The following is a 24,630-nucleotide window of genomic DNA, read 5'->3' on the forward strand; positions in this document are numbered from 1 at the left end:
TGAACCCATGCTGACCACTCCTCAGGGACTTCTTTCCTTTAACATCCTTGGTTCTGACCACCCGAAGGACCTATTCCATCACCTTTCCAGGGATGGAGATCAGAACGACCGGCTAACGGTTTCCCGCGTCCTCTTCCTTTCCCTTTCTGATGATGGAGTGACATTGGCCTTCCTTCACTCCTTGGACACCTCTCCCATTCTCCACGCGTATCCAAGGATGAGGAAGGCAGCAGAACAACATCTGCCAGCTCCCTCAGCACCTTTGGCGACATCCCCTCAGGGCCCAGGGGTTTATGGGCGTTGAGCCTGTCCAGCCTATCCATAAGTCAACTCTCTGCAACCAGGGGCTGAAAGCTTACTTTCTCTGGCCTTCATCTCTTACCTTCCTTTCCCTGCTGATATACACGAAGAAGCCCTTCTTCTTGTACTGACGTCTTTCGCAAGGCTCAGTTCCAAGTGCACCTGCGCCTTCCTCGTTCTACCTCTGCATACAGTGACAATGGTCCTTTTTGATCTCCCGGTTGGATTGCCCTCTTTTCCACCTCCAGTGATTCTTCACCACGACGGCGGTGAGACAATGTCACAGGTTACCCAGAGCACTCCTAGCCACCCCATCCCTCAAGCAAGGGCCTTTGAGCACAAAAGACATTTCAACTCACAAGGCCACCAACAACCACCTCTGATACCAATCTTCAGCACAAGAAGCCACACAGGACCTCCAGAAAAAAAGAGATCACTGAAAAAAAACATTTTACAGAAGATAGAAATGATGCACAACCAGTGATAAAAAACAAAATCGGAGAGAAACAAAGAAATGGCACAATTTACCCCAAAAGAGAATAAGCAATGATGTCATCACTGAATACAATGATGTCACCACACACAAAACAGTACCAAAACCAAAACCCCACAACCACTACTACAGCCCAACAAAAGGAAAAGGGAATTGGCAGGAAGGGAAATCCAGCACAACACAACTGCAAAGAGACAGGGACAAAGAGGAAAAGCAGAAACCACAAAAAACTCACCAGCAGCACAAGCGCCCCACACGTGGCTGCCCCTGAGCTTTCCCGCCTCCACGAACCGCTACATCAAAACCCCTGCCGCCATAACCGGCACCAACCCAAACACAACCACAAAGCACGGCCAAGGACTTCCCCACCCACAGACACCCCAGAAAAGGCTCTTCCCCAGGAGCAGCACGGACCCCAGCCCAAAATGGAAACCACAACCGGCAAGCGGCCGCAAGCGGAAAGCGAGGAAGGGGAAGCCGCGGTGGCACCACATAAAGCTGCCACCCGGCAGAACCCCCAGCACAGCGCCCACCCGCACCACCACCGAGACGCGGCACGCTCCTGCCCAGCACCCCCCAGCCAGCACCCACAGCCCCACCATGCCTACGCCCGCAACCCCACAGCCCCGCCTGGGCTGCGGCGCCCCGGCGCTCCTGCTCCTCTTGACGGCTCTCGCCACCGGCCTCGCCTGCCACCACCGGCCTGCCCGCGATGACACCTTCCCCTGGCGCAGCCTCCAGCTCCTCCAGGCCATGGCTCCCAGCCCCACACCGCCCTGCCAACACCAGCAGGCGCCCCTCTTCCCCGACACCCTCCTGCACATCAGCCACCCGCAGCAAGCCGCCGCCACCGCCCTCCGCATCCTCCAGCACCTCTTCCACACCCTCAGCAGCCCCAGCACCCCCCAGCACTGGCACAACGAGCCACGCCACCAGCTCCTCAACAGCCTCCAGCACCGCATCCAGCGCCTCCAGCACTGCCTGACGGACAACGCCACGCTCTTCCCGGGACAAGGGCCTCGCAGCCCGCTGCTCACCGTCAACAAATACTTCCGACACATCCAGGACTTCCTGCGCACCCACAACCACAGCGCCTGCGCCTGGGACCACGTCCGCCTCGAAGCTCGCCTCTGCTTCCAGCACCTGCACAACCTCACCCGCACCGTGCCCAATTAGCCCAGCGACCCCACGCTCCCGCACCGCCCCGACACCAGCAACACCGGGGCAGCGCCCGCGCGCACCCGCCTCGGGCCTACAGCACCCTCCGACACAGCCGCGGCAAGAGACGCCCTGACCCCGCGCCTCTCCTGCGCCCGCGCTGCTCCCCGACACCCCTGCTCTATTTATTGGCACACGATGCCACCTATTTATTCACCTATTTATTCACACCAAATAAAGACCTCTTGACGAAACCCGCCACTGCGTCTCTTCTCACAAGCGCACCAACCTCTGCTTGGTCTGTGGTGAAGCTCAAGATGCAGTGCCCTTAACTTGCCCTCTGAAACCTCTGTAGGTTTTTGTCTGCCCAGTTCTCCAGCCTGTGCAGATACTACTGAATGCCAGCACAGCCTTCAGATGCATCAGCCACTGCCACCAGTTTCTCATCAGCCACAAACTTGCTGAGGTGTCACTTTAGCCCTTCACTCACTGCACTGATTAAAAAGTTGAATTAGACCAGACCCCGTTTTGGTCCCCGACAACCACCACCGACTGCAGGCCTCCAATTGTATTCTACTCTGTTGATCACAGTGCTCTCAGCTCTGCCATTCAGACAGTCCTCAGCCCATCTCGCTGTCCGTTCATTTAACCTACGCTTCCTGACCTCACCTACGAGGGTTTTATTGGAGGCATTGCCAAAAGGCTTGCGGAAGTGATATGATTTAGCGTAAGGTGTCCCTGCCCACAGCAGGGGGCTTGGAACCAGATGATCTTAAGGTCCTTTCCAACCCTCATGATTCTATGATTCCATAAGTAAAGGCTGATAACATGCACTGCTCTCCCCTTGTAAACCCATCTTGCCCTGTCATTGTAAAAGGCTCTGAGTTTGGCCAAGCAAGATCTACCCTTGGTGAACCCATGCTGACCACTCCTCAGGGACTTCTTTCCTTTAACATCCTTGGTTCTGACCACCCGAAGGACCTATTCCATCACCTTTCCAGGGATGGAGATCAGAACGACCGGCTAACGGTTTCCCGCGTCCTCTTCCTTTCCCTTTCTGATGATGGAGTGACATTGGCCTTCCTTCACTCCTTGGACACCTCTCCCATTCTCCACGCGTATCCAAGGATGAGGAAGGCAGCAGAACAACATCTGCCAGCTCCCTCAGCACCTTTGGCGACATCCCCTCAGGGCCCAGGGGTTTATGGGCGTTGAGCCTGTCCAGCCTATCCATAAGTCAACTCTCTGCAACCAGGGGCTGAAAGCTTACTTTCTCTGGCCTTCATCTCTTACCTTCCTTTCCCTGCTGATATACACGAAGAAGCCCTTCTTCTTGTACTGACGTCTTTCGCAAGGCTCAGTTCCAAGTGCACCTGCGCCTTCCTCGTTCTACCTCTGCATACAGTGACAATGGTCCTTTTTGATCTCCCGGTTGGATTGCCCTCTTTTCCACCTCCAGTGATTCTTCACCACGACGGCGGTGAGACAATGTCACAGGTTACCCAGAGCACTCCTAGCCACCCCATCCCTCAAGCAAGGGCCTTTGAGCACAAAAGACATTTCAACTCACAAGGCCACCAACAACCACCTCTGATACCAATCTTCAGCACAAGAAGCCACACAGGACCTCCAGAAAAAAAGAGATCACTGAAAAAAAACATTTTACAGAAGATAGAAATGATGCACAACCAGTGATAAAAAACAAAATCGGAGAGAAACAAAGAAATGGCACAATTTACCCCAAAAGAGAATAAGCAATGATGTCATCACTGAATACAATGATGTCACCACACACAAAACAGTACCAAAACCAAAACCCCACAACCACTACTACAGCCCAACAAAAGGAAAAGGGAATTGGGCAGGAAGGGAAATCCAGCACAACACAACTGCAAAGAGACAGGGACAAAGAGGAAAAGCAGAAACCACAAAAAACTCACCAGCAGCACAAGCGCCCCACACGTGGCTGCCCCTGAGCTTTCCCGCCTCCACGAACCGCTACATCAAAACCCCTGCCGCCATAACCGGCACCAACCCAAACACAACCACAAAGCACGGCCAAGGACTTCCCCACCCACAGACACCCCAGAAAAGGCTCTTCCCCAGGAGCAGCACGGACCCCAGCCCAAAATGGAAACCACAACCGGCAAGCGGCCGCAAGCGGAAAGCGAGGAAGGGGAAGCCGCGGTGGCACCACATAAAGCTGCCACCCGGCAGAACCCCCAGCACAGCGCCCACCCGCACCACCACCGAGACGCGGCACGCTCCTGCCCAGCACCCCCCAGCCAGCACCCACAGCCCCACCATGCCTACGCCCGCAACCCCACAGCCCCGCCTGGGCTGCGGCGCCCCGGCGCTCCTGCTCCTCTTGACGGCTCTCGCCACCGGCCTCGCCTGCCACCACCGGCCTGCCCGCGATGACACCTTCCCCTGGCGCAGCCTCCAGCTCCTCCAGGCCATGGCTCCCAGCCCCACACCGCCCTGCCAACACCAGCAGGCGCCCCTCTTCCCCGACACCCTCCTGCACATCAGCCACCCGCAGCAAGCCGCCGCCACCGCCCTCCGCATCCTCCAGCACCTCTTCCACACCCTCAGCAGCCCCAGCACCCCCCAGCACTGGCACAACGAGCCACGCCACCAGCTCCTCAACAGCCTCCAGCACCGCATCCAGCGCCTCCAGCACTGCCTGACGGACAACGCCACGCTCTTCCCGGGACAAGGGCCTCGCAGCCCGCTGCTCACCGTCAACAAATACTTCCGACACATCCAGGACTTCCTGCGCACCCACAACCACAGCGCCTGCGCCTGGGACCACGTCCGCCTCGAAGCTCGCCTCTGCTTCCAGCACCTGCACAACCTCACCCGCACCGTGCCCAATTAGCCCAGCGACGCCACGCTCCCGCACCGCCCCGACACCAGCAACACCGGGGCAGCGCCCGCGCGCACCCGCCTCGGGCCTACAGCACCCTCCGACACAGCCGCGGCAAGAGATGCCCTGACCCCGCGCCTCTCCTGCGCCCGCTGCTCCCCGACACCCCTGCTCTATTTATTGGCACACGATGCCACCTATTTATTCACCTATTTATTCACACCAAATAAAGACCTCTTGACGAAACCCGCCACTGCGTCTCTTCTCACAGGCGCACCAACCTCTCCTTCGGCCAGGGGGAGGCCGCTTCTCCCCAACACCTACTCCAAGCCCTGCTCCAAACAGGGATCTGCACACCCCATGCCCGCACTTCCACTTCACACGTCTCCAAAGAGGCACTTCCCAACACCCTTTGGAAAGCCTCTGACAGAGTTCAGCCATCCTCTGCAGAAGCATTTCTCAGGCATTTGCATCCTCAATGTCTTCCACCACCCAGCCCGCTTCAGACCCAATGAGGATCACCGCCTCTCGCCTACTCACTACACGCAACGCACAGACCTCTCGTGCCGCTCCCGTGGCAGGATCGCAAACACCACCACAGGCTTGGAACACAGCTCTGAGCAGGAAAGGCTGAGAGAGTTGGGCTTGCGCACAAGAGAAGACTCCAGAGATAAGTGCCAGCGGCCTTTAAGGGGCTTACGAGAACCATGGGGACACGCCTCCGAATACAGCCTGTCGCCATCGGACGAGGAGCAAGGCTTTCACGCTAACAAGAGCTACAAAGAGGACACTATATACCATGACGCTGCTAAAAAACTCCAACAGGTTGCTCAGAGAAATGGGAGATGCCCCGTCCCTGCAAACATTCCAGCTCGGGCTGCTCATGGCCCAGAGACACCTCGTCTGCTGGAAGGGGGCCCTGCTCAGCACTCGGCGGCTCCAACGCAGGAAACTGGCAAAGTCACTCCCAACCCAGCCCAAGCCGTGCCGTGCCGTGCCGCTAGGAAGCACAGGCATGGCACAGAGCCCTTGCATTAGGCCACCTTCGGCTACTCCGGCCTCCTCCCCCATCGGTCACAACTCTCTCCCTGTGCTGCTTGACAGCCGACCTGCAGCACCGACTCTTGTAGGGCAACACGCACAAGGGCCCAGCCATGCACATCCACAACGGCCCTGCCTCCTGCACTGATGGCACCTGGCAACGCCACATCATCCCGCACCTTCCAGTACCCCACATCATCCTGCATGTTCCAGCACCCCAACCACAGCAAGCAACAACATAACACTGCCCGACATCACCGTGACTCCCAGCCCGACAATGCCCTGACACCACCAACAGCACCACACATGCGTTTCCCTGCTCCAAAAGCTTGCAGAACTCACAATCACAGAACCATTGAATCACTACGTTTGGGAGGGATCTCTGGAGATCATCCAGTACAACCTTCTGCCAAGCGATGGCCACCTGAAGCAGGTTACACAGGGATGCATCCAGGCGGGTTTGGAATGTTTGCAGAGAAGCAGACTCCAGTACCCCCTGGGCAGCCTGTTACAGTGGTCTACAACCTTCAGCATAAAGATGGTCTGCCTTCTCTTGTGGTGTAACCACTTCGTTTTTGGTTTATGACCCTTGCTTCTTGTCCTGCTGCTGGGCACCACTGAAAAGAGTGCAGCACCATCCTCCTGGCACCTGGTTTCCAGATACTGTAGAACTTAGTGTTATATACAGCCACACTAACAACATCTATCCTACATTTTCTCTAGTTCATCCTTACTCTTTCTCTTAATGAAGAGGTTAAGGATCTTTTCTCCTGCTGCTTTGCTGTCTTTATTTTAGATTATGCATTTCCCATTAACTTATTTCTTTCCATTTGCTCTCCCTACATATATAGAACATCAATAATTTTCAGCTGCTGCCCTCTTGGAACTTAAATTTCCATTAAGAGTCACGCTCAGCTCCAGCCCCTGCATGACTCCGTGGCCCACCTATGTGGAGAAAAGCACTCCTGCCCAGAGAGCAACAGAAAATGAGGAAACATCTGGGAAGTGCAGGCTGACAGAAGTGAACAGCAATCCTAGAAAAGATCCTACCAATGTAACCATGTGTGTTGTGTTTGCAAGGTAAGGTTTTTCTAGCTTTGCTATTCCTTGCAGCTTACAGCTCTTCCAAGGATCATGCCTCATTGGCTATCTTCAGCAATGTGCATGGCTTTATTCTTTTAATTCAGGATGTGCAGGTGGACAGGGTTTTTCTGTGACATCCCTGGACTCATCTTTGACTATCTAACTCTGGCTGTCCCTAGATTCCACATGAAAGACCCGGTACTGTCCTGGACCTTTAATTATTGCATTCACCCAGTGATACTTCTTTTCCATATCACAACTTACTGCTCCATTTTTGCCCCCCCCCCCCCCCCCCGCATAAACTTCATCATTTTATCTTGTGACTTCTCAGTTACATACTACCTGCCTTTCTCTCCCAAGATCCCTGTCCTACTTTCCTGAAAATAAAATTCTTTGCATTTCTGCAACCTAGGCTGAGGATCATTTGTCAACCTGTCTGGGAGCTCAGTGTCTCTAGCATGTCATATACATTCTGGATCTGGTAAGAAAGAAAACTTCCTATACTTTCCCTCGTGCAGCTCACCTGCATTTATTGCCATGATATGTACACAAAGATCTCCACCTATGAGCACCTCCAACACCAGGAGCACCTACTGGCTATCAATTTGTGTACTTGGTGTTCAGCCTTACCTGTTGGGAAAACTAAACACCCAGATTTCAACCAGATTTGAGAAGACCTCATACTGCTGCTACAACAATAGAAAATTTCACCACTCAAAAGGACAGACCATACTTGCTGTTTACAGAATTTCCAGATGACAAATGCATGATGCAACAGTTGCTCTGTATCAATCTGTACCACCCAGAGAAATTGTTTGTAGATATTTAAGAAAACAGAACGTAAAACATAAGGATAAGGTCTTAACCACCACTAAATGAACGAGTTTGTCAATACTGAAGATAACTTGTTTAAATGTAAATAAATTATGTCATTTACTTACCATTGGCAGCCTGGATTGAAGCATCTGGAGATCATCATAACCATAAATCTGCTTAAAGACAGATAAAAATACAACATCATTATAATACTTTTCTCTGACCAGTTTGGGGCTTTAAACAGGAGTTTGACTTAGGCCCAGTCTATTTTAAAGGTGTACGTCTATATATTGCGTTGTGACACCACAGTGTGCTGTAGCATTTTAAGGCTGGTACAGCTATGCTTAAAATGGCTTGTCACTCTGATGTTTCTTGCTGAGCAGTCCTTCAAGGAGAGTTTGACTGTCCCGCCTTCAACACTGTTTCTACAGATGCATCTTTCATCAACACGTAAAAAACCTACAGGGCATTCATACTTGGGAGTAAGAGAATCAGCCTTCTTAGAAGTAGTAACTGCAGCAGAGAATAGCAGGAATTGTTATTTTATGACTAGACCACAAAGCAACCTATGGTATCCCCTTGCATTCAGTGTGATACAGAAAGATGGAAGTTTCCAATTCAAAATAACAGATAACCAAAAATGTGTTGATCCTGGTCAGACACCAAGCAGTTATGTGCAATCTTTCAAAGTATGGCAGACAAGACACATAGAACATTTCAACTATTACTACAGAAAATGTATTCCACTATCACAAACTAAACAAGTGTAATTCTACTAAAACGGCCTAAAAACTGATAGCACTGAAAAGCATAGCAACATGCACATTTAGCTTCAACAGCAGCCGATCAGGTCTGTACGGACACTTCTTCAGTTTACTATCAACAGTAACTATCCCCCAGAATATAATTCATACATCCTTCAGCATTTGGAACAGCAATTCCAGGTGCAACATGTGCCAACATTAATGCCTTGGCATAGACAGCAGCAGGTCTGGAGGGCCCACTTGCACTAAGAGTTAAGCAGTCAAGGACAGAACAATTAAATTGCTTACTGGGTAGGCAGGCAGAAGTCCTCCAGGTCCCACAATATACTGGTTATGCAACAAGGGTGGTACACCTTGGGGCAGGTTTGGGGGAGCTTTGCCTGCAGAATCAAAATACAGATACTTTAACAAGCCTCTACAGAAGATAAGGCTTCAGCATTGAGACAAAATCGCTCACAAGCCCTGGCGGCTGCACTGTGATAGCTTAGCAGAACGAAGCAGAATAATTTTGTGCTGGTTGATGAAAACACTCAAAATAGGCTGAAGAGTTTAACCATGCCTCAAGGAAAGAAAAGTACAGGAGACTTAGAACTCAAAGCAGTCCCAGCACAGAACAGTCTCATTCTGTCATTTACTTTCTCCAAGGGCATTACAAGAATTACAAACACTTCTTCCTTCCTCACTCCTTTCCTGAAAGCAAAATTCAGGCATTGTTCTCAATCTAAGAGAGCAAATTCTCTCATTTTCTGCTCTGTCAACACATTCCCCCTTAACACCAGCAGCAGACTGGAAAGCACTAAATGTTGCCAGCATATTTTTCATGGGTGACTTACTGCAACTGAGAATAGCAACAAGAAGAAGACTGAGTTTCTGTTGCCTCCATAAAGCAGTGCTAGGAAGCAGGCAATGGAGGAAAAAAAAAAAGGCACTTTGGAAAATTATCACACTTCATTTACAAAGTATGGGAATGAAAAATGAGAAATCCTTCTGTAAGTAAGCTTGATCTTAATATCTGAATCATCCACTTCCCTCCACAGGATTTCCATTTAGCACTTCAAGTTGCTTACAGAGAAACAGAAGAGAATTTATCATTGCTTCCACTTCAGTGCAAGAGGCCTCCCCACCTTTCTCTCTCTGTGGGCCCTTTTTCTGAAGTACTGTTTGCTGTGGAATGACCTAGACACCAGACACTTTTTTCCTTTCCGTACATGTGGCAGTAGGGATCTGGCATATGATAATGAGGACACTGCAGTATATACTGATACTCGCAAATGAATTCGAGTCACAGAGAAGACAGAAATTAAACCTAAGGTGAACTCACAGCCCAAAGTTGATCACAATGTGTAATACAAACAGTGTGAATCTCTTAGACCAAGATTTCCAAAGTTAGAACTGCATTGGTGTCTACTTATCAAACTCTTTGGAGATGGAATGTGCTATATAAATGCCACATAACACCCTAAGAAATATTTCAAATACACGGAACCAGACAACTTTATTTTATAAGCCAGCAAATTAAGCATGCTGAAAACGCTAGTCGAGTGTGGATTTCTCAGCGTAGTTATGGCTGATGAGATGCTCAACTGACAGCCCTGTCGACTGAAGTCCTCTGTCTATCCACGCGATCTGTTAATATTGCGAACCTGAAGACACTAAGGGAGCTGCTCGTGAAGTAGCAGTTGGTATGGACACACTGGAAACGCTCAGGCCAAGGCTGTTTGTAGTGTTCATACTGCTTGCCATGCTGACAACTGAAGAGGTGGTGCTAGTGGCTGAGGTTGAAACAGTTGAAAAGGTTGTTGAAGGCTGGAGTGAGCTTGTGTTCTCAACACTAGTGTGCTAGAAAGGAGACAAAAATGATAATCACAGAGCAAATAAACCACAGTGGAAGATGTTGGGATGATGACCAACCATCAAAAAAAACCCAACAATCTTTAAAGTAGTAGCAGCACATGCAAAAGATAAGCATTATCTATATACCAAGGAAGCAACTAAGTTGCATGCTTGTGATTTTAAGTATTCAAACAAAATTATTAGTGTTAAATTCAAATCACTACATCATCACAAAAATATTCCATAGTAATTCAAACGTCACTCCATCACATCATTTCTTGCCCTTCGTCTGTAGACTCCTTTAAGCTAGTACTTGCTATGACAAATAAACTCCTACATTCTTTCAAAAGACTGTATTTGTTTCCAAATGCACTTGTGGAATTTAGAAGATTAAAACTGCAGTGCCCCACACAGAGTCAGTGTGGTAAACAAGCTCAGAGCAGATGTACTGCAGGAACAAATGAGGATAAAAGAGATTCTCTTTTAAATCCAGCACTTCAAGAGTGCCTCAGCTGTAAGCTGATCGCACTTGCAAAACAGTGTCATCAACACACAGAAGCCAAAATAACTCTTGACAACAGAAAGGATGCTTGATTAAGTGTGAACTTTCAAGTTACATACTCCATAGGGATGAAGCATTACAAACCAAAATACAGGCATAAAGACAAGTAATAACGTATCTGCAGACCCCAAATGGAATTGTACAGAAGTACCCCATCACAGAAAAAGGCTGTGTTTCCGACCTTTGTTTGTGGAACGTCATCTATAGCACTGTGTTCACTACCATTTGAAACAAATGCATTAAATAGACAGGTGACAACAATGCCACATGGTAAACTCAAAATCATCTGTCATGAGACAGTAGTCTTGACATGTATCATGCCACCACCTGCATTTTGCCAGCTAACCTCTGGAGTGCAGATTGCTAGACAAAAACAGTCCACGTTTTTGGAGCAGTTTCAGACAGCCACTTCTAAAGATTTATTCCCCTCCCCAATGTATTTACTGCAAGAAATTCTTTCTTTGTTCCATTCCCCCTTGCTGGCACGAAGTTTTCATCTGCAGTTGTGTAACTGGCAAGTCTGTAACAGCCATTCCTGATCTAATACAAGTTAAAGGGAAGTGTGTAGTCTGCCTGGAGCCCGGATCAGGGATATCACTAGGGCGCTCCCCAACCTGGTGCACCCGACAGACTACTACCCGCTGCTGATCTTCCAGACAGGTGAGGGGGAAACTGCTTCCCGCAGTCTGAGGGGGATGAAGAAAGACTACAGGGCCTTGGGGCGGATGGTGAAAGAGTCTGGGGCTCAAGCGATCTTCTCCTCACTCCTTCCATCTTCCACTGATGATGTGGGAAGGAATGGGAAGATTCAGTCCATAAATGACTGGCTTCGAGACTGGTGCTACAGGCAGGGCTTTGGATTCTTTGATAGCAGCTGGTTTTATAGGGCACCAGTCTGGACAATGACAAGTGGGAAAGGTTTGTCTCACAGAGGCAAAAGGATGCTGGGGCACAAATCAGCAGGGCTCATTTGGAGAGCTTTAAACTAGATTCAAAGGGGGATGGGGTTGTAGCTGGGCTTGCCCCAGTGGGGCAGCACTCCAGAATTGATGAAGACTGGGAGGCCTCCTATAATCCTCGGGTGAAATCGGTGTGCTCAGCTTGCTCCCTGGAATGTCTGTACACCAATGCGCACAGCATGGGAAATAAGCAGGAGGAGTTGGAAACCTGTGTTAAGTCAGGAGACTATGATCTGGTGGCAATTACAGAGACGTGGTGGGACAGCTCACATGACTGGAATATAGTCATGGAGGGCTATGTCCTTTTCAGGAAAGACAGGCCAGCCAGGAGGGGTGGTGGGGTTGCTCTTTATGTGCGGGAGGAACCACAATGCACCGAGTTCTGTCTGGGGACAGATGACGAGCGAGTTGAGAGTCTGTGGGTGAGAATTAAGGAGCAGGCTGGCAGGGGGGATACTGTTGTAGGTGTCTGTTACAGACCACCGGATCAGGGTGAGGAAGTTGACGAGGCCTTCTACAGGCAGCTGAGAGCGGCCTCACAGCCACAGGCCGTGGTCGTCGTGGGGGATTTTAACTTCCCTGATGTTTGCTGAAAGGACCACTCAGCAACCCAGCCACAGTCCAGGAGGTTCCTCCAGTGTATGGATGATAACTTCCTCCTGCAAATGGTGGATGAGCCGACCAGGAGAGGAGCGCTGCTGGATCTCATCCTCACTAACAAGGAGGATCTGGTCGAAGCAGTAAGGGTTGAGGGCTGCCTTGGTTGCAGCGACCACGAGATGGTGGAGTTCAGGATCTTGTGTGGTAGGACTAGGAGAATAGCAAGTAGAATTGCAACCCTGGACTTTAGCAGGGCAAACTTTGGCCTTTTCAGGCAATTGCTGGGGGAAATCCCATGGGCAAGGCTGTTTGAAGGTAAAGGGGCCCAAGATAGTTGGTTGACATTCAAGGATTGCTTTTTCCGAGCTCAAGATCGGAGCATCCCGACACGTAGGAAGTCAAGGAAGAGGGCCAGGAGACCTGCGTGGCTAAGTAGGGAATTGCTGGGTATGCTCAAATGGAAGAGGAGAGATTACAGGTCATGGAAGGAGGGGCTGGCCACTTGGGAGGAATATAAGGCTGCTGCTAGAGGATGTAGGAAGGCAGCTAGGATGACTAAGGCCTCCTTAGAATTAAACCTGGCGAGAAGGGTCAAGGACAGCAAAAAGAGCTTTTTCAAATACATGGCAGACAAAACTAACACCAGAGGCAATGTAGGCCCACTGATGAACGGGATGGGTGCCCTGGTGACAGAAGATACAGAGATGGCAGAGTTACTGAATGCCTTCTTTGTCTCTGTCTACTCTGCTGCAGGCAGTCCTGAAGAGCCCTGTACCCCTGAGACCTTAGATGAAGTCAGGTCGAGGGAGCGGCTTGCCTTAGTCGATGAGGAATGGGTTAGAGACCAGTTGAGCAATCTAGACATCCATAAAGCCATGGGTCCAGATGGGATGCACCCGCGGGTGCTGAGGGAACTGGCGGAAGTCATTGCTAGACCGCTCTCCATCATCTTTACCAAGTCTTGGGAAACGGGGGAGGTGCCTGAGGACTGGAGGAAAGCAAATGTCACTCCAGTCTTCAAAAAGGGCAAGGAGGAGGACCCGGGTAACTATAGACCGGTCAGCCTCACCTCCATCCCTGGGAAAGTGATGGAACACCTTGTCCTTGGTGCCATCTTAAGGCATATCAAGGATAAGAGGGTTATGAGGGGCAGTCAACATGGCTTCACCAAGGGGAAATCATGTTTGACCAATCTCTTAGCCTTTTATGAGGAAATAACACAGTGGATGGATGATGGCAGAGCGGTGGATGTGGTCTACCTTGACTTCAGCAAAGCATTTGACACAGTCTCCCACAGCATCCTCACAGCTAAATTGAGGAAGTGTGGTCTGGGTGATCAGGTAGTGAGGTGGACTGTGAACTGGCTGAAGGAGAGAAGCCAGAGAGTTGTAGTCTATGGGACGGAGTCTAGTTGGAGGCCTGTAACTAGCGGAGTGCCTCAAGGGTCAGTACTGGGACCGGTATTATTTAATATATTCATCAATGATTTAGATGAGGGAATTGAGTGTACTATCAGCAAGTTTGCTGATGACTAAGCTGGGAGGAGTGGCTGACACGCCAGAAGGCTGTGCTGCCATCCAGTGAGACCTGGACAGGCTGGAGAGTTGGGCAGGGAATAACTTGATGAAGTATAACAAGGGAAACTGTAGAGTCCTGCATCTGGGCAGGAACAACCCCAGGTTTCCAGTATAGGTTGGGAAACGACCTGTTAGAGAGCAGTGTAGGGGAGATGGACCTGGGGGTCCTAGTGGACAACAGGATGACCATGAGCCAACACTGTGCCCTTGTGGCCAAGAAGGCCAATGGCATCCTGGGGTGTATTAGAAGGGGGGTGGTTAGTAGGTCGAGAGAGGTCCTCCTTCCCCTCTACTCTGCCCTGGTGAGACCGCATCTGGAATATTGTGTCCAGTTCTGGGCCCCTCAGTTCAAGAAGGACAGGGACCTGCTGGAGAGAGTCCAGAGCAGGGCAACTAAGATGATTAAGGGAGTGGAGCATCTCCCTTATGAGGAAAGACTGAGGGAACTGGGTCTCTATAGTTTGGGGAAGAGGAGACTGAGGGGAGACCTTATAAGTGTCTATAAATATATAAAGGGGGAGTGTCACGAGGATGGAGCCAGGCTCTACTCAGTGGCAAACAATGACAGGACAAGGGGTAATGGGTACAAACTGGAACACAAGAGGCTCCACTTAAACTTGAGAAGAAACTTCTTCTCAGTGAGGGTGACGGAACACTGGAACAGGCTGCCCAGGGAGGTTGTGGAGTCTCCTTCCCTGGAGACATTCAAAACCCGCCTGGACACATTCCTGTGTAACACTATCTAGGTGTTCCTGCTCCGGCAGGGGGATTGGACTAGATGATCTTTTGTGGTCCCTTCCAATCTCTAGCATACTGTGATACTGTGTAAAAGTGGTAAAGACTTTTTTACCACTAGAGGGCTGGCAGTCCTTATTCCCTGAGACAAGGCTCTTGTTTTGGTTCGGCGGGTGGTGGGACACAATGAACTTTAAGAGAGAGGGTCTTAATAATCAGATAAATTGACCATATGCCAAACATCTGTTGAAACCCAAATAGGTCTTACCACATGTGATGCACCTGAAGACAACACTGAGGCAGGGGAGAGGCTGCTCTGATGATTGGAAAGGGAGCTATAAAAAAATTGCAAAGGATTACTAAAATTATTTTTTTCTAGAACTGTTTTTATATATATATATTTTTATATATATGGACATATATTTATATGTAAACATCGAGTAGGTAGTAGGATATTAGTTAAAAGAACAAAAATTGTAGATACGTGTACACATAAACACACCGTAGGGTATTAGAGAAAATTGTGCATATATATACACTGCTACAGACATTTTTTCCTTTAAATTAGTATTCTACTACTTAAAAAAAAAAGTTGAAGAACAGAGACAAATGCTATAAACAAGAAACATCTGAAACTCCAATAATTTGTATCTATCAATTCACTATATTTTTAGAAAACAACAGTTGCTTCAGGAGTTATATAGCAACACCACCAAGACACTTAAAATCCAAACCCAGAAGGTATACAGAACACAAAGTTTGTGTCTCATTCTTTTCCTAAGCACCTGCTGCTGCCTGCCATAAGGCACAGGTATTAATTAGGTGAGGCAGTGCTTTGTTTTATTATGTTTTTTCTCACATTTTAACCTGCATAAGTTTAGTTCAACCACTCAAAACTTTAATACCACATTTTTTTCCCCTATCTGAGAAAGCCTGTGAACTTCTGGCACCACCAACATTCATCTGTAATCCCAAGGCCTTTAAGTCTCTCCCTGAAAGGTGACTGACACTGGTTCTTAAACATTTACACTGATAAAACTTACACTTTACATTTGAGGTAAAGAACATAATTTAATGTACAGTATGGAATAAATATAATTAACTCTGACCAAAGGCAAACCAAAGCCATAAAAAATACATATGATTTGGTAGCCAAGAAACTCCTCCTCATGTTGAATCAGAGGCATGAAAATCCTAATCATAACAAATACTTAAGTATTCTCTATGGAAATAGCTACAAGAAAATACATCAGTTTTTGTAACAAAATTGCAGGCTAAAGTATATGCCCTAATTTAAGGGCAAACACTTCTGGCTGTTTTTCAAGGTGTGGGACCAGAATAAATCTCGGCAGTTTCATAGATTAATGCTACTGCCACTTTCTAAGACAGCTCCCCATCTGCAAGAATTACAATGACATCACTTCAGGCAGCAAGGAAAGAAATAGTTCAGTCCAACATGCAGTTTTAAACCACTCCTTCACCACTCTCCCCAGCTCTTCTAATAAGCCTTAATTCAGTTTCTGACCTATGGTAGAGACACATACAACAGCCACCAGCACAACCAAATCAGGCATGCTTAGAATTCAGGCATCATCTTTTCATGGCACTTGTTATCTGCCCAGAAGCATTACCCTTCCATTTAAAATTTCTACCAATGTTTACAGCTTTTCAACAAACAAACGTGGGGACATGATATTAATGTGAATGGAATAATTCTTGTTATTTGACGTATTTAGCATTTTATTAAATAGAAAGCACTAGTGTATTGAATCAACAATGTCCTAGTTGTGAAACAGGCAAAAAAATCTTGTTACCCCACCAAATTAGTTCCTTACATTAACAAATACACTATGAAGGTGAGCATTAAAAATACAGCTCAACCAGTACATCCTCAGGATGTCACCTGCCTGAGGATGAAGCTCATGTAATAAGCACTGAGGTAAATCGGATGGATAGCACAAATGAGCTAGGCTGTGCTGGATGCACTTCCAGGACACCAGTCTGGTATTTTGAAGTGTCATAGAATCATAGAATAGTTAGGGTTGGAAAGGACCTGAAGATCATCTAGTTCCAACCCCCCTGCCATGGGCAGGGACACCTTACGCTAAATCATATCACCCAAGGCTTCGTCCAACCTGGTCTTGAACTCTGCCAGGAACAGAACATTCACAACCTCCCTGGGCAACCCATTCCAGTGCCTCACCACCCTAACAAGAAAGAATTTCCTCCTCATATCCAGTCTAAACTTCCCCTGTTTCAGTTTTAACCCATTACCCCTTTTCCTGTCACTACAGTCTCTAATGAACAGTCCCTCTCCAGCATCCCTATAGGCCCCCTTCAGATACTGGAAGGCTGCTACGAGGTCTCCACGCAGCCTTCTCTTCTCCAGGCTGAACAGCCCCAACTCCCTCAGCCTGTGTTCATACAGGAGGTGCTCCAGTCCCCTGATCATCCTCGTGGCCTCCTCTGGACTTGTTCCAACAGTTCCATGTCCTTTTTATGTTGAGGACACCAGAACTGCACACAATACTCCAGGTGAGGTCTCACAAGAGCAGAGTAGAGGGGCAGGATCACCTCCTTCGACCTGTTGGTCACTCTCCTTTTGATGCAGCCCAGGATACAATTGGCTTTCTGGGCTGCAAGTGCACACTGCCGGCCCATGTTCATTTTCTCATCCACCAACACCCCCAAGTCTTTCTCCACAGGGCTGCTCTGAATCTCTTCTCTGCCCAACCTGTAGCTGTGCCTGGGATTGCTCCGACCCAGCAATCATTCCGTCTTAAGGAAATGTCTTAGAAAAACAAACAAACCCACCCACATTCCCTGTGGAATTATTTCTGGGTTTTAATTTTAAGAAATACAAATATAAATGAAACTACAATATTTCAAAATTAACCAGGAAGTAAACTGTTACAGAATGATATCAAACATATGACACTAAACAAACATCAGGCACTGTGGATGAAGTAGGGAAAGTAAACTGGGGGAATCAATTTAGCTGGCATGATTGAAGCAAGAGCCCCTTGAAACACAAAGTTGTTTATATACCACAAAAACTTGAGGGCACCAGGTGTTTCTCTATCATTAGAAAGCAGCCCAAAGCTGATTCTTTGAAACCAGAAATATCCTGGTCTCTCTTAGATCTCTCTCCTAGTTAGCGTCAGAAAAGGGGATCCTGGTGTCTGACAGCCCCCCTTACACAATCATCCTTATGTCTGTTCTTTCTCCAGAACAGAAACCCTTTCAGTTTATCACAATTCCTGCTGTACCTGCTTAACTGGGAAAGTGAGCAGCTGGCCAAATCACCAGACTGGGGCAAGCTGGGCAATGTCGCCACGTGCTGCGATGCTGAAGGCAAAAGCGAGGCAGTGGTGGATACCACACTAGGCAGAGAACCAGCAGAAGGTAGTGAGGGAGGAGGCTCTGTCTTAGGTGCTGGAACTGATGATGTAGCTGTAACAAATTTAAAAAAAGGCATTAAAAGACAAATTCCAGCATACCTGATGTCCCAGCCTAGATTCAGGAACACAATAGTATTCTCCTCTTGGTTTACAAAAACCTGACCCTTAAGTACCAGCATCAAGCAATCTGGCTATTAAAGAAAAATCAAACAGCAACAGAGCTATTGCTTTTTCTCTTTAAGCTGTTTGCCTACAACAGATTAATAATTTTCACTATTACACCTGTAGTAAACTATAGTCTTCTGCACTTCATCTCCCACTATCGGGATTACTAGCTTTCGCTCACAAGTCAATCCTCATTTTAAAATACCTTGGATTTGGTTGTGTAAACAAAAGTAATTTGAGCTTTTCAAATATCTGCTTTTACCTACACCTCTGCTTCTTCACTGCAACCTACATAGCATCTTTGATGATCAAGACCCATGTCCCTGTAGCACAAAGGCACTTAACCGTTTGAAGTACTCAGCCGAATGTGTAATGCAGTAGAATAAAACCAGCTACAATAAAAGGCCAAAATTGAGCACAGCATTAAGGACTTTTAATGGCTAAAGAGTTGTCAAATACTGACTTACTTCATTTGACCTAGATATCAAAAAGTGTTTAGCTTCAATATTAGATTTTTGGCTACACAGAGTAAAATTTGTTTACCACAGGTGTGCCTTTCCAAAGGACCACTGTACTGTAATAAGATACTGAACAACTTTATAGCACAACATTAACTCCCAGTTTCTACATTTGCATCCTGTCCTGCAAAAACAATACAAAGTTCAAAGATTCAAAGGCACCCACCCATCAAAAAAACCCAGAAAGAGAGCTGAGCCCTGCAGAAGGCAGGGCCATGCTTCCACAGCACAACAGAGACCACTACCCAGTGAATCACCAACCAGCAGTATACGTAAAGACAGTTTTAGAACGGTCACCAAAGAGAAGTCAAACATACACTTGGAAGGTTCTCTACCCAGATTGTTCACATTATTGTTCTGACTAAATGATCCAGGTCAGGTTGCTGGATTTGGTCATTTAGCCAGAACAAACAGAAATCAAAAGGTCCTTGCCATGGCTGTAAGCAGGAGAGTAACTGACAACAGAGAAGGAAACTGATTGATTTGGATGCATGAAATAAATACATGGAAGAAGACTGATTTCAGTTTATGAGGTTGAGATACAGAAAAAAAAAAACGGAAGTTTTTTCAAAAGAAAACTGGCATAGAAAAAGGGACTAATAGAGCCGTCACAGAATAACTAAAAAAAAAATACTAGGAATTAGCAGATTTTTATTTTCCATAGCAAAATGACAAGTCCTGTAGTGAATTTTATAAATTGTTTATTAATTCTGTACATGCGAGTAGGAAAGTTTTCCACTTCAAAAGTTGTCTTTATATATAAAAATATTTTAAGTGGTAACTCTTCGGGCACATACACTCTTCCCACTCATCTAAATTGGACTTGGCACTGTTTACAGGTCTGAATACTCAACTTCTTTCTACTCAGAAGTATAAAAAAAAAAGGCAGCCCCACTAATGACCTACCTGAAGAGATGCTTAAGAGAAGGACAAACCTGAAATTGAAGTGCTGGTATACTAAAAGATGTTTATTCAGACTGCTGCCCTTGAAAACTTCCATAGAGTAGCATAAAGGTCAGAAAAGGAAATACTACACTTTAATTATTTTAACTTCAGGAGGAGAGCTGTAGGAGTGCTACAAGTAAAATACCACATTAGAAACAGACCAAAATGAAGGTAACAGTTATGCCTGTATCAGAGCCAGTACTGGGGTGGTGTTACTCCAGTGCAAGGCAGCAAGCTACCTGGCACAGGGAACACATTGGATGAGTTACAGGGCATAAGTAGCACTATACCCACTGAGAGGTGCACTCAAAGATTGAGACTGTTTCATTATAGCTAAACGCTACTTGCAACTTCCCAACTGAGAACTGGAGGAACTGCTAAGAAATTAAGTATTTTTTCATTTTATAGTAAATAATTTTGGCAGGTAAATTTAAAAGGAAAAGCAGCAGCAAAGCAGCTCCTTTAAGACTGCTTAGGTTTGTAGATTTATTAGGGCTGCTAATAATTCTTGACTGAAAGTCAAGAAGCAAACACTGTACTATGTGCAAGCACAAAAGAAACTTAAATAGGTCAGCCAAGAATTAGTCAGGGAGAACAATAGAAAACCTTAAACCAGATGTCACTGCTACAGTTGTGTGCTCAGCAAGTAATAAGGAAAGATCAGAAAGTCCTTTGCGCAACCAAGCTTTGTAAACTTACTGTCAAGAGTAGCCTGTGTTCTAACACCACTGTGCCCATTCTGTAAACAAAGAAGAAATCAATAAATCATCTTAGAAGCATACTAAATTTTCAGACTGAATCACACATCGAACATGCTTCATGCAAATTTCTATATTCATTCTAGATTGAAAGACAAAAAAAGGCAGAAAATCGTATTTTATACTGCCTTCAACAAAACCACGTAATAGTTGTCTGAAGTGCAAGGTGCCCTGAACACACAGAATCCCATACACTGCCCATACTACACCCATCAGCAGGAGACCTTCCCATGTACTGTATAGAACATAAACTGCAGGTTCACACCGATATGAAAGAAAGAATTGCATTAACATATAGGAAATGGTTGTGCTTTTGATCTAATGCAACTCACAATTTTAACTATCCAAGTTACACAGAGACGCCAATTTTTTTCCATTGAAAGATAAGACTTGAGAAGCACCAGTTGGTTTTTGGGTAACGCTGGAGTACAGAAGTGGATAGTCTATGCTTGATCCTCACCAGTACATACGAGCTAGTGCAGAAGACAAGTGTGACTGAGCCATTACATAACAAAGGCCAGAAGTAAATAAACTTACAAACTCTGACAAGTTCCTTAAACATTTAATAAATTCTCTTACAACAAACCTATATTCCATATACAAAGATAGTAGGTGCTTTTGAATCCCCCAGGAGAGATCCTGTCTGTCATAGGTTAGACCATCCCTATGCTTTTTGAAATAAAACATGAAACTAATTCCCACTGGTGTTTAAATCCTACAGAGGAGTAACACTGGAGGGACCACAAACAGTTTGGGATTTTATATGGCTAGATGCCATATCAATCTAATAAATAATATACCTTTGGATAAAAACTGTCAATTTATGGAAAAATACCATGGCAAATATTTACATACAGAGATAGTTCCTTCTTTTTCCTTTTTTTTTTAAAAAAAAAGCTAAGTTTGAGGGAACCAAACTCAAGTAGAATGTTAAGTGTTACTAAGAAAAAAAGGTCAAACAGTAATTTAAGATGTCAAAACCCATAAAATCAGGGGTTCTTACACCCTAATTACAGTATGGCCAAAAATGGCTATACAACAGAAAAAGCAAAACCAAAGCCAAGTGGGCTTGGTAATGAAAAATACCACTTGGTTTGGCCAGAAGTATTAACACAGCAGGGTAACACAAGTCCAAGAGATAAGAATATCCTTTTCAGGGTCTTATTTCTGAAATTCACTCACCGTAACTGCAACAGGGGTTGATTCAGACGGAGCCATGGGGCTTTGGTACGCTATCCTACTATGCACAGAAGTCTGGTCATAGGAGGAAGTTGTTACTGGGGTAGTGCTCTGGGATGAGCAGGTCAGACTGGAAGAGGTGATGACGGAGGTTGTGTAGGTGGACTCCTGTACTGTATTGGATATTGGCAAAGAGGTATTCAAAGGATCACTGGAAAAAGTAAAAATTATTTATCATCTTGGTAAATGACATTTCAAACACCTTCATGAAAATATCAGCTCCTGCACAGTTACCTACAACTACCATACACATGCAGTCAAATCTGTGCAATTTACACTAGAAAAATCTAATAATGAAAAAAAATTTGGTTTCATCCCCACTAGTCACTGCTTCAAATCCATCAGCTGCACTCAGTACCATTCATCTTCCTTCTGCCAGCCTAACCAAAACAAGAGTTTACACACAAGCACTTTTCAGTAATGTTATTTCCACCTTCTCAAAAGATAAATCAATGACGATAATATCTCTTTCTAAAACAAGTATATCCATAAAGTCTGGTAGTCCCAGTCTCCTTTGTAATAGAATTCTAACATCGGAAAGAATGAACTATATAAAGAGGAAACAATTCTCTAAAACATGCAGGAGTATTTTACTTTCTAAACAGATTAAATAATTTATAAAACTAGATATTAATGTGAAAGTTCATTTTTACTAGTATTACTGAATTAACTTCATGAAGCTTTTTATGGAAGCCAATTTTTGAATTAATAAGGAAGAAACAAATGGGTTACTAGTACGCTGACATTTATCATTGGCTATTTCAGCATTTCAGTAAGAGCTTCAACATACTGAAAGCCTGGCTTCTTTTCTCATCATCAATCTATTAACACACATATAGTAAAAGGGTCATGTCTCTCGGATCAAAAGCAGAAAGGGGTTGTAAGGAACAAATCCTCAAACAAATTTGAAAATCAAGACAATTAAAATTGAGAAAGTAATTCTATAAAGGGCAGCTTATTATATCGCTATTTACATTCATGTCCTCTCCAGCTTCACACTGACCACATGCAGGAAGATTTTGATTTGTCACTCAAAAAGGAATTTCTCCTTTTAGGATACCGTCCATAGGAAACAGCCTTTCAAACCATCATATTGCCCTCTCCCACTACATGGTAAGTGTGCCTTGATTATTTCTGGCACAAACCTGACTCCCTAAAGAAGACCTGTAAGAATGCAGGAGGGGAACTCACACATACTTTAAAGATTTTGAATACAAGCTATTGTTGGTTGCCTGGCTGTTATTCTCACTGCTTGAAGTTGATCCAAACTCGGGGAGTGCAGGCTCTGATCCAAACTCCAAAGCTCCAAACTGGACATTTAACCCTGTCACATCCGCTGATCCAGGCATCTCAACTGCAGAGGCAGGAATCTTAACAGAGGGGAAAAAAACAAAAAAAAAAAAAAGCCAACTTAATTCCTTTGCATGAACTATCTACATTAGAGATACCAGTAACCAACACTCTCTCCTTCCTTAACTACAGGCTTCTTTAGTACTGCCTCTACCTTTGCTGCTAACTAGATCTGCAATGACACCCCAGTTTATATCACATTAACTAAATTCTTATAACCTGAAATTAATTCACTGATTCTGTGCTCTGATCTGAAGCCACACTATTCTACAATATCAAGGTGTCATAGGTCTCCACACCCCTTCAGCCAACATTCACCTTGTGGCTACTAAATTAACCCAGAATCACTCAGCAACAGTCATCTTCCACATAGAGCAATCAGATATGTACTTGGAAAAGATAACATTTTGGACCAAGAAACTACACAGCATGGATTTTTTTTTTTACTTTATGAACAAAAAATATACCATCGGCTTTGCTCTTCTTCTCCTTTTCAACTTATATATAGACTAGAATCATGGAATTGTGGCTGGAAAAGACCTTTAAGATCATTGAGTCCAACCATTAACTAAACACTGCCAAGGCTACCACTAAACCATGTCCCTAAGCACCAAGTCTATACTTCTAATTATCTTCAGGGATGGTGACCATCACTTTCCTGGGAAGCCTGCTGCTGTGCTTGACAGCCTTTTCAGTGAAGAAACTGTTCCTAATATCCAATCTAAATCTCTCTGGGTGCATCTTGAGGCCATTACCTCTTGTCCTATCACTCATTACCTGGGAGAAGAGACTGACTCCCACCTCGCTACAACCTCCTGTCAGGCAGTTGTACAGACTGATAAGGTCCCCCCTAAGCCTTCTCTTCTCCAGACTAAACCCCCCCAGGTCCCTCAGCTGTTCTCCATCACACTTGTGCTCCAGACAATTCACCAGCTCCATTGCCCTTCTCTAGACCTGCTTCAGCACCTCACTGTCTCTCTTGCAGTGAGGGACCCAGAACTAAACAACAGGATTTGAGGTACAGCCTCACCAATCCCCAGTACAGGGGGATGATCACTACCCTGGCCCTGCTGCCACACTATTCCCAACATAAGCTTTCAGCCTTGCTATGTTTTCACATTTACTAAGGGCAAGCCACAATGCAGTTACCTACCTTGGATGCTGGAGTCATCCTCCGTTTTGGTGGTTTTATCTGTTTCTGGTGGGTTTGATGGGTAGTTACTGCCTGGTTATCCATAGAGAGAGTAGGAAGCTGTAAGATTTTGCTAACAGCTGTAGAGGTGTTTACAGGTGATGGCTCTCTGAGTTTTATCTGAGAGGAGGAGGACTCCAGCCCAGGAGGAGGAACAGGAACTGCCTGTGTTTGCTGTTGCTGTCGTTGGGTGAGCTGGCTCAGAACTGGAGATGGTTCAGGCTGGGATTTAAAGTCTGATCAGTTTTGGGAAAAAGAAATATCAAAATTAA

General features: G+C 46.1%; 3 protein-coding genes and 1 non-coding gene across 15 annotated transcripts in view; 2 read left to right on the forward strand and 2 right to left on the reverse strand.

The window, feature by feature from the left end:
• UBAP2 (ubiquitin associated protein 2) overlaps positions 1-24,630 on the reverse strand; it is a 112,241-nt gene that overhangs the window by 21,914 nt on the left and 65,697 nt on the right. For 7 of the 12 annotated variants that reach the window (XM_062626645.1, XM_062626644.1, XM_062626650.1 and 4 more), the window contains 9 exons: positions 24,320-24,594; positions 23,008-23,186; positions 21,760-21,967; positions 20,519-20,558; positions 18,060-18,243; positions 15,059-15,125; positions 10,168-10,363; positions 8,813-8,904; positions 7,886-7,936 (listed from right to left, as the gene is read on the reverse strand). In XM_062626645.1, coding sequence (XP_062482629.1) covers positions 7,886-7,936; positions 8,813-8,904; positions 10,168-10,363; positions 15,059-15,125; positions 18,060-18,243; positions 20,519-20,558; positions 21,760-21,967; positions 23,008-23,186; positions 24,320-24,594 — 1,292 coding nt within the window. The remainder of the gene's footprint in view (positions 1-7,885; positions 7,937-8,812; positions 8,905-10,167; positions 10,364-15,058; positions 15,126-18,059; positions 18,244-20,518; positions 20,559-21,759; positions 21,968-23,007; positions 23,187-24,319; positions 24,595-24,630) is intronic. The other 5 variants (XM_062626649.1, XM_062626641.1, XM_062626648.1 and 2 more) reach the window with 3 other exon arrangements.
• On the forward strand, positions 1,176-2,036 carry LOC134167734 (interferon-like). The gene has a single exon (XM_062626668.1). It carries the CDS (start codon positions 1,394-1,396, stop codon positions 1,967-1,969), a length of 576 nt encoding a protein of 191 aa, XP_062482652.1. The 5' UTR covers positions 1,176-1,393; the 3' UTR covers positions 1,970-2,036.
• On the forward strand, positions 4,039-4,832 carry LOC134167731 (interferon-like). The gene has a single exon (XM_062626665.1). It carries the CDS (start codon positions 4,257-4,259, stop codon positions 4,830-4,832), a length of 576 nt encoding a protein of 191 aa, XP_062482649.1. The 5' UTR covers positions 4,039-4,256.
• LOC134167735 (small nucleolar RNA SNORD121A) lies at positions 23,503-23,579 on the reverse strand. The gene has a single exon (XR_009966272.1). It is a non-coding gene; the product is annotated as a small nucleolar RNA SNORD121A (small nucleolar RNA).

This window comes from Pezoporus occidentalis, unplaced genomic scaffold (assembly GCF_034315485.1).
Source record: "Pezoporus occidentalis ecotype Australia unplaced genomic scaffold, CSIRO_AGI_Poc_V1 ctg296, whole genome shotgun sequence".
NCBI lineage: Eukaryota > Metazoa > Chordata > Aves > Psittaciformes > Psittacidae > Pezoporus > Pezoporus occidentalis.